This window comes from Taurulus bubalis (genome assembly GCF_910589615.1).
Source record: "Taurulus bubalis genome assembly, chromosome: 1".
Taxonomy (NCBI): Eukaryota; Metazoa; Chordata; class Actinopteri; order Perciformes; family Cottidae; genus Taurulus; species Taurulus bubalis.
The window spans coordinates 937,352-947,500 of NC_136589.1; the positions used below are offsets into that span (position 1 = coordinate 937,352).

General features: G+C 50.0%; 1 protein-coding gene across 1 annotated transcript in view; it reads left to right on the forward strand.

The window, feature by feature from the left end:
- Positions 1–8,172, forward strand: part of ttn.2 (titin, tandem duplicate 2) — a gene marked incomplete at its 5' end in the record, with an annotated part of 209,766 nt that extends 201,594 nt beyond the window's left edge. The window contains 3 exon segments of the mRNA XM_079224802.1: positions 54–6,014; positions 6,106–6,414; positions 6,976–8,172. Of these exon segments, the coding sequence (XP_079080928.1) occupies positions 54–6,014; positions 6,106–6,414; positions 6,976–7,268 (6,563 nt within the window). The 3' untranslated portion in view covers positions 7,269–8,172.
- Between the last annotated feature and the right edge of the window lie 1,977 nt (positions 8,173–10,149).

Here is a 10,149-nt window from a genome sequence, read left to right on the forward strand (position 1 = left end):
AGTGTAATTCCTTAAATTGAATAAATCTTAATAAATATACATTTTGATTCCAGTTCCTGCTAAGATCCATCTGCCCAAGGAGCTCGCGGGAATGGGAGCAGTCCACGCTGTCCGTGGTGATCACATCACCATCAAGATCCCCATCTCTGGCAAGCCTGAACCAGCAATCATCTGGCAGAAGGGACAGGAGATCCTCTCCAACTCTCCCTATCACCAAGTCATCACCACCAGATCTTTCACCTCCCTGGTGTTCCAGAAGGGAATGGAGAGGAGGGATACTGGCTACTACATTGTAACGGCAAAGAACAGGTTCGGAACGGACAAGCAAACCATCGAGGTGAACGTGGCTGACATACCTGAAGCCCCGAAGGGTCTGGTTGTCAGCGACATCGCCCGGGACTCCATCACCTTGACCTGGGAGCCACCTGCCAATGATGGTGGCAGCGACATCATTAACTACATTGTGGAGAAGTGTCCCACCACTGCCGACAGGTGGATCCGTGCCGGACATACCACGGACTGCAGCATTACCATCATCAACATTTTCGGAAAGACCAAGTACCAGTTCCGCGTCATCGCCGAAAACCAGTTTGGCCTGAGCCCTCCTTCTCAGCCAACCGAGCCCATTACCACGAAGGAAGACAAGTCCGTGATTAGGAACTACGATGAGGAAGTGGACGAAACCAGAGAGATCACCAAGGAGGAGGCTTTGTTCTACAAGGTGAAGGAGCTTTCCTCCAAGTACGTCATCTCTGAGGAAATTGCTCGCTGCCAGTTTGGAGTGGTCCACCGCTGCACGGAGATCGCCACAAAGAAGACCTTCATGGCCAAGTTCATCAAGGTCAAAGGAACCGACCGCGAGTTGGTTCTCAGAGAAATTGAAGCTCTCAACGTAGCAAGGCACATGAATATCATCTACCTGCACGAATACTTTGAAAGCATGGAGGAGATCATCCTGATCTTTGAATTCATGTCTGGAGTTGACATCTTCGAGCGCCTCGGCACCAGCAACTTTGAGCTTACAGAGCAGGAAATTGTCCGCTACCTGAGACAAGTCTGCTCTGCCCTCAAGTTCATGCATAGCCACAACTTCGGCCACTTTGACATCCGCCCAGACAACATTGTCTACACCACAAAGCGAAGCACCACCATAAAGATTATTGAGATGGGTCAGGCTCGGCTGCTGGTGCCAGGCGAGAACATCAGAATGCTGTTCTCAGCTCCGGAGTACTGCGCCCCTGAGATCCACCGTCACGACATGGTCACGACAGCCACCGACATGTGGTCTGTTGGTGTGTTGGCCTACGTTCTGCTCAGCGGCCTTAATCCGTTTGGGGCAGAGTCTATTACCCAGATGATTGAGAACATCTCCAACTGTGAATACATCTTTGACAGTGAAGCCTTTAGGGACATCAGCCTGGAGGCGATGGACTTCGTCGACAGACTTCTGGTCAAAGACAGGAAGCTCCGTATGACGGCCCACGAGGCCCTGGAGCACCCATGGCTCAAGATGAAGATTGAGAATGTCAGCAACAAGGTCATCAGGACATTGAGACACAGAAGGTACTACCAGACTCTGGTGAAGAGAACCGATACCATAGTATCCGCAGCCCGTGTGGCCTATGGCGGCGCCTTCAAGAACCAGAGAGGATTGGCCGTGGGTAAAGTGAAGATTGGTACTGAGTACCATGGCCTTCGCACTGGCCCAGTGATGCATGGCTCCGCTGAAGAAGGCGGCCATGTCAGATTCACTTGTAGCATCACCAACTATGACAAGACCACTCAGGTGTCATGGTACCATGGAAACCGTCAGCTGCACGCAAGCCCCAAGTACGAAATTACGTACAGTAATGGTTTTGCCAGCATCTATGTGAAGGACGTTGAAGAGAGCGATGATGGTGTGTACAGATGCAAGGTGGTGAGTGATGAAGGAGAGGACAGTGCTTATGGAGAGCTCTTTGTTGAGACCGTGAGGAGCATCAGAGAGTACTATGTGAGCCGCTCCATCAAGAAGCTGAGGAGGAGAGTTGACAGGACTAGACTCCTGCAGAGGCCACCAGAGTTCACTTTGCCTCTCTACAATCGCTCCGCCTACATTGGCGAAGATGTGCGCTTCGGTGTCACTATCACTGTGCACCCGGAGCCTCATGTAACATGGCTGAAGAATGGGGAGAGAATCAAGCCAGGTGAAGACGACAGGAAGTACACGTTCACCAGTGACAAGGGTCTGTACCAGTTGATGATCCACAACTTGAGTTTGGACGATGATGCAGAGTACACTGTCTTGGCCCACAACAAGTTTGGAGAAGACAGCTGCAAGGCCCGTCTCACTGTGACACCTCACCCTGTCACTGAGGACACTATGAGGCCAATGTTCAAGCGTCTGCTGGCTAATGTCGACTGTGTCGAGGGATACAGTGTCCGCTTCGAGCTCAGAGTCTCAGGAAGCCCAACCCCTACTCTGAAATGGCAGAAGGACGGCAATGCGGTCCAGTTTGGTCACAAGGTTGTTGTCATACAGGAGGACGTTGACTACCATGTCTTGCACATCAGAGATACTCTGCTCGAGGACGCCGGTGTGTACAAGGTTACTGCAACTAACTCCGCTGGCTCTGTAAGCTGCCAGGCCACACTGAAGGTGGACCGCCTTACCTACACCAGGAGAGAGTACAAGAGCGAGGAGGAGAAATACAGACACGTACAGAAACAAATTGAAAAGACCAACAAGATGGCCCTGAAAATTGTTACCAGTGAGGAGGCCGTACCTTTCAACCCTACAGCCCAGGATGCGATCAAATTCGCTGCAGAGATGTACAAGCCTGCAGTGAGCACCAAGCACGTTGAGGGCGAGTTCGACATCACAGTGGAGAAGTCTGACACCAAGAAGCTGGAGGAGGAGAGGAGGATCTTCATGCCATATGAGATCCCTGAGCCTGTGGTCCATGATCCCAGAGCTCTGGATGAGGACAAAGCCATCAAACACTTTGTGCCTCTCTCTGACATGAAGTGGTACAGAAAACTTAGGGACCAGTATGAGGTTTCAGAGAAAATGGAGAGGATTGTGCAGAAGAGGCAGAGACGTATTCGCCTGTCCAGGTGGGAGCAGTTCTATGTCATGCCCCTCCCGAGAATCACCGACCAGTACCGGCCAAGATGGCGTATTCCAAAATTCACTCTGGATGACTTGGAGACTGTCAGGCCCGCCCGCCGGTCACCTTCTCCTGAGTCAGAGGTCTCCTTCAGATCCAGAAGGAGATCTCTGGGAGACATTAGTGATGAGGAGCTGCTGCTGCCTGTGGATGATTACCTTTCCATCAGGAGAACAGACGAAGAGAAAATGATGCTGGAGGACGAACTGGAGCTCGGCTTTTCTGCCTCTCCTACCCGCAGTCCTGTCCGTGTGGACCGACGTACCAGGGAAGTTGAAGAGAGGGGGCAGGTGGTGAGGTACGAGGCCGTCGAGGTCGCCGAGACCAAGAAGAAACGTACAGTTTCTCAGTTCATGAGGAGGAGAAGGTCACTTTCTCCCACATACATCGAGCTCATGCGTCCGGTCTCAGAGCTGATCAGGCCGTCACGTTCCAGGCCTCCCATGGAAGTAGAGGGAGAGGTGAGGAGGTCGCCCACCCCTGAGAGGACCCGGCCACGCTCTCCCAGCCCCATCAGGTCCGCTGAGAGGTCATCCCGCTCCTCCTCCAGGTTTGAGCGGTCTGCCCGCTTCGACATCATGTCCCGCTACGAGGCCAGAAAGGCTGCCCTGAAGTCCGAGAGGAAGTACCAGGTGGTTAGTCAGACACCGTTCAGCCTGGACCATATGCCCCGCGTGACCGTCAGGATGCGCTCTCATCGCATCCCGATTGGCCAAGACACCAAGTTCACCCTGAACATCCAGAGCAAGCCAGAGGCCGATGTCAAGTGGCTCCACAATGGAACCGCAATCTCTGAAAGCAGTGAGAAATACGTCTTCGCCAACATGAGCGGCGTTTTGTCCATCACTATTCTGGACTGCCAGGAGGAAGACAGTGGCACATACCGCTGTGTGTGCTCCAACTCCAAGGGAGAAGCTTCCGACTATGCCACCCTCGATGTGTCAGGTGCCGGCTACACCACCTTCTCCTCTCGCCGCAGGGATGAGGAGGTTCTCAAAGGATATGTCCCTGAAGTCACTCGAATTGACCACTATCACACCTCCCACTTCAAAGCTGGCTATGAGTCCCAGTCCCACCTTCAGGTGGAGGAGAGCAAGTCTAAGCTCACCGAGACCCGTGAGGTTGTGTCACGTGAAAGATATGCTGCCTCCTCTGAGAGGTACTCCTCTGCTGAGAGGTATGACTCATCCATCAAGTATGCCTCTGCCGATTACCTGTCATCTGATTCCTCCTACTCATCGGAAAAGTTTTCCCTGACCGGGAAGCGCACCTTGTCTGAAGCTAAAGGGAAGTTCTCTTCTGCTGCTGTTGCTGAGGAAGTTGAGGTCCACAAGGTGAAGCCCTCTCTTCCTGCCAAAATCCTCACCAAGCCCCAGTCTGTGACAGTTGCAGAGGGAGAGACAGCCAGATTCTCCTGTGATATCGATGGGGAACCTGCACCAACTGCGACGTGGATGCACGAGAGCAGAACCATTGTCTCATCTCACCACGTCCAGGTCACTACCACTCAGTACAAGTCCAGCATGGAGATCTCCTCCGTGACGGCTTCTGATGAAGGCAGTTACACGGTGGTGGTAGAGAACTCAGCAGGCAGGCAGGAGGCTCACTTCACCTTGACCATCCGCAGACCAGCTCCCAAAGAGGCGGTCAAGGCAGTCAAATCCCCTGAGCCATCTGTAAAGTCGCCCACTCCCAGTATGAAGTCACCAGAGCCTTCAGTCACATCACCTGCTCCGTCCATAGCTTCCCCTGTTCCCAGCATCAAGTCCCCTGAGCCTTCAATCAAATCACCAGCTCCAAGCGTGAAGTCTCCTGAACCAAGCGTAACGTCTCCTACTCCAGGTGTGAAGTCACCAACGGCGAGTGTGAAGTCGCCAACACCGAGTGTGAAGTCGCCAACGCCAAGTGTCAAATCTCCTGAACCTGAGGGAGTTAAGTCGCCACAGGGTATAAAATCCCCTGAACCCAGACACAAGTCACCACCACCAATCAGGTCTCCAGAGAGAGTGAAGTCACCTGAACCCGAGGAAGCTCCTCGGGGAGTCAAATCTCCACAACCTGCAGGAATCAAGTCCCCAATTGGTGTGAAATCCCCAGAACCTGCAGGAATCAAGTCCCCAATTGGTGTGAAATCCCCAGAACCTGCAGGAATCAAGTCCCCAATTGGTGTGAAATCCCCAGAACCTGCAGGAATCAAATCCCCAAGAGGAATCAAATCCCCAGAACCTGCAGGAATCAAATCCCCAATCGGCGTCAAATCCCCAGAACCTGCAGGAATCAAATCCCCAAGAGGAATCAAATCCCCAGAACCTGCAGGAATCAAATCCCCAATTGGTGTGAAATCCCCAGAACCTGCAGGAATCAAATCCCCAAGAGGAATCAAGTCCCCAGAACCTTCAGGCATCAAATCACCGAGGGCCTTGAAGTCCCCTGAGCCAGAGGGGATCAAGTCCCCTCCGAGGGTGAAGTCTCCTCCTCCCATCATGTCCCCCAAGAGGGTTGTGTCTCCACCCACCGTCAAATCCCCAACCCCGAAACCTCCCAAGGTCCTGAGCCAGCTGAAGGCCGAGGCCAGCGAGGGCTCGGTGAGGATGTCCTGCGTCTGCGAGAGCGGCGTCAGGGAGGCGGTGTGGTACGTGAACGGGAGGAGGCTTTCACAGAGCAGCCACTTTGAGATGCACTACTCCGAGGGCTCCTGCAGCCTTCTAATCCACGACCTGGCAGACAGCGACCAGGGAGAGTACACTTGTGAGATGACATCAGAGGGAGGAATGTCCAAATCCTCCTTCTCCTTCAGCGGACAGGTCTTCCAGTCCATGCGCATGAAGATCACAGCCCACCGCGAGCAGCAACTGGCACTTAGAGGTGAGCGCCTGCCTGAGTGTCAAGCAGATTTAGTCCAGTGATGATAGTTAAAGAAATCCTGAAGATTAACTTGTACTGTTTCCCTCTGTAGCATCGGGCTTGATGGCGATGAGCCACAAGGAGGCGTCGTCCTCCATGAGCTCATCCATGAGCTCATCCACGATGATGAAGAAAGAAGTGCACATGATGGAGGAGTCGTCCTCCTTCTCCTCCATCTCCTCCTCCGCCCAGCACGCCATGATGTCATCCATGATGGAGTCCAGCTCCATGAGCAGCATGGCAGCTGAGATGAAGCTTGAGACCATGTCCATGTCCAGCATGTCCTCCATGGCGTCCGAGTCGTACGCCATGAGCTCCGGCAGCTCCTCCCACATGGAGGGATCCTCCTTCAGAGCAATCGGTAAGGTTGGAAATTAAATCTGTGAAACAGTTGTTCTTTGTGGCATTTTAAAAGTAGCTTCGTCACTTTAATATAACAAAAGGCAATCCTTCTGGTGGTCAGGAGAGAGAATGCAGCTTTAACACATGAAGCATAGACTTCTATACAACCAGAGGAGTCGCCCCCTGGTGGTCAGGAGAGAGAATGCAGCTTTAACACATGAAGCATAGACTTCTATACAAACAGAGGAGTCGCCCCCTGGTGGTCAGGAGAGAGAATGCAGCTTTAAAACATGAAGCATAGACTTCTATACAACCAGAGGAGTCGCCCCCTGGTGGTCAGGAGAGAGAATGCAGCTTTAAAACATGAAGCATAGACTTCTATACAACCAGAGGAGTCGCCCCCTGGTGGTCAGGAGAGAGAATGCAGCTTTAAAACATGAAGCATATACTTCTATACAACCAGAGGAGTCGCCCCCTGGTGGTCAGGAGAGAGAATGCAGCTTTAACACATGAAGCATAGACTTCTATACAACCAGACTGGCCTCTCATTCTAAACCTCTGGGTGCACTGTGGTCTCCAGGTTCTGCTCCCAGGATCGAGGCTCTGCCGGAGGACATCAGCATCGAGCCGGGCAAAGTCCTGACCGTCACCTGCGCCTTCTCCGGCGACGCCAAACGCATCCAGTGGTCCCGCAGCGGCAGAACCATCGAGGAGACGGCCGGCGGACGCTTCCACATCGAGACCTCGGAAGACCTGACCACCCTCATCATCACCGGGGTGAAGGAGGAAGACGCCGGGACCTACACCCTGAAGCTGGCCAACGAGCTGGGCTCCGACACGGCGACCGTTCACATCAGCATCCGATCGGCGTAGAAACAGAAAGAAATCTAATGTCCACACTTCCCCTCTTCCCTACTTCTGTGCCTTTTTATTTATTAATCGAGCGAAATAATCGACGCGATAAAGATCTGGATTTCTGTTCCTGTAAATATGAACTATTTTTGTACCAATCTTGACATTAATTTATGCCAAACTAGACTCAAGTCTAAAGTTGTTATAAAATGTGCCATATTGGACAACTATGACTTAGGATCTTTGATCCATTTTTCTGTGACATGTACATAATGTATATAGCCGAATTGAACGGTTATGGGAAATGTATGCATTGTTATTTATGACAATAATTTGAACTGAAACTAAATGAAACTGGTTTGACAGGAGAAAGTTCCTCGAGGAACGAATACCCTGTCAAACAGAGCAACTAAACTTTGTGCCTCAACGCTACGTTGACGTCTAAAGATAACCTCAACAGGTGAGAGGCTCCCTGTTGACGTCCACCACCGGAGACGGTTCTACTTTGTACGGAGCCGCGGGCCGGCCGCTCGCGTCACCCTCACGCACAGCGGCCCGGACCGCGCTCCGACCGATTACGTCATACCGCCGTTTCGACGGCGCGCTCACAGTGCGGCGGCCTGCACTCCCTGAGCTCACGTGTTCTTTTTGTTTTTGTTTTCGGTGCTCTGCGCCTGGCAAAGCGACCGCCGGCCGGGCCCCGCGGTCACGGGGTCCGGGCCCCGGCGCTCGCGTTGCAGAGGCAGAGCCGCCTCTCGGAGGCTGCAGAGTGTTGGTGTGTTTAGTTTGTAGGAGCCGGTCCAGCCGGCGGCGCCGAGCAGCCGACACCCGCCGGCGCCTTGCCTCGACCGGGTAGAGGTAGAAACGCAGCCTCCTTGAGCTTTTCTCCAGCTATGGATTTAATAAAGCATGATTATCAGCACTACAGCTCGTCTCCGACTGGTTCTTTGGTGCTTCTGTTGTCACGTTTCCTCCTGTATCAGCTCTCAGGATCCACTCCTCACTATTGTTGGACGCCATTAATCCACTCAGCCGGTTCTTTTCCTCATAGTGGCTCCAGTTGTGATCTGCCACAGCTGTAATAAAGTCATAGTATATAGTATTTCATATCAAGTTGATTCCTTGTAGACTTAATGGTCACATTGCACTTAATTCATCATTCAGAAGAAGCAGATGTAATAAATGGTTAATACAAATATCCTTAACTATATATAATATATCATACCTTTACTATGAAGTCATTCATAATTCTCTGAGAGATCATTCCTTCTGAACAGCCTCTTTTGAGTCTCGTTTTTATAATGATTGAAAATTATACTGCCAACTTTCTATATTTCTTCTTCTTCAAACAATGAAAACCCTAAAAGCAAATAATTGATCCTCATAACAGAAACATGAGGACATGCAGTGTGACGCCTCGGCCACCAGGGGGCAGTGTGAGGCTGCTGCAAGAGAGCAACACATTTATACTGTATACAAATATATACATATATTTATACATGTATATGTATATTTATATATGTATATTTATATATATATGTATTTATGTAGATTTATACATATATATGTATATTTATATATATGTATATTTTATATATGTATATTTTATATATGTATATTTATATATATATATATATATATATATATGTATATATATATATATATATACATATATATATATATATATATATATATATATAACATTTAATTTAAAACCAAACAATTAAAATCTGTTGTTTTTAGTTGGCTTAAAAAAGAAAACAATTATAATAATATAATTATAATCCAAATGTTATTGTTGTTTTGTAGAAAGAGCTGAAATGTATTTCATATTTTAAATATGAAATACATTATGAACGTAATCCATGAAGAAGAAACAGAGTTTTGACTCATTCATTAATTTAATATTATATTAATGTATTCTTTCAACATCAGCAATAAAACCTGTTGTTTGATGTTCTGGTTTTAATGTGTTGTTGTTGTTGTTTTTCCAGCTGATCTCAGATCTGATCCTGACATCACCAGGACCAGACACGGTTGCTAAGCAACTGTTGTGCAGCGTTTTGTCTTTTGTCATTCTGTTGTTTTTACATGACATCATCACAGAGTAGTACTCTATCAGAGTTACTACTCTGTGATGATAGAGACTCTGACAGAGCAGTACTCTATCAGAGTAATCCAAGATGGCGACAACCAAACGCAAACCCCAGTGGGCGGCGTCACAACGACTTGTTCCACTTCTCAGGCTATGCAAAGAAAACAATCCTTCATCGTTTCCTTTCTATAGACTGTAAAAAAAACTGTAGCATAAAAAATAAAGAAAATGTGTTCACCTTATTGTTAAACGACACCGCTAGCTTGTTAGCCGCTAGCTTGTTAGCCTCTAAGCTCCGCCCCCACAGGGCTCATCTTGTAGTCCTGTGACTGTGTTCTCCAGGTGTCTGCAGTGAACGCCTCTCAGAGGAAGCTAAACACACCAAGTGCTCCTGGTCTTTATTGAGTGCAGCATGTTGATATGAGCGCTCACAGTTCCTCATTACCTGCAGAGGCTCCTCCCTCATTACCTGCGAAGGCTCCTCCCTCACTACCTGCAGAGGCTCCTCCCTCACTACCTGCAGAGGCTCCTCCCTCATTACCTGCAGAGGGTCCTCCCTCACTACCTGCAGAGGCTCCTCCCTCATTACCTGCAGAGGCTCCTCCCTCATTACCTGCGAAGGCTCCTCCCTCACTACCTGCAGAGGCTCCTCCCTCATTACCTGCGAAGGCTCCTCCCTCACTACCTGCAGAGGCTCCTCCCTCATTACCTGCGAAGGCTCCTCCCTCACTACCTGCAGAGGCTCCTCCCTCATTACCTGCGAAGGCTCCTCCCTCACTACCTGCAGAGGCTCCTCCCTCATTACCT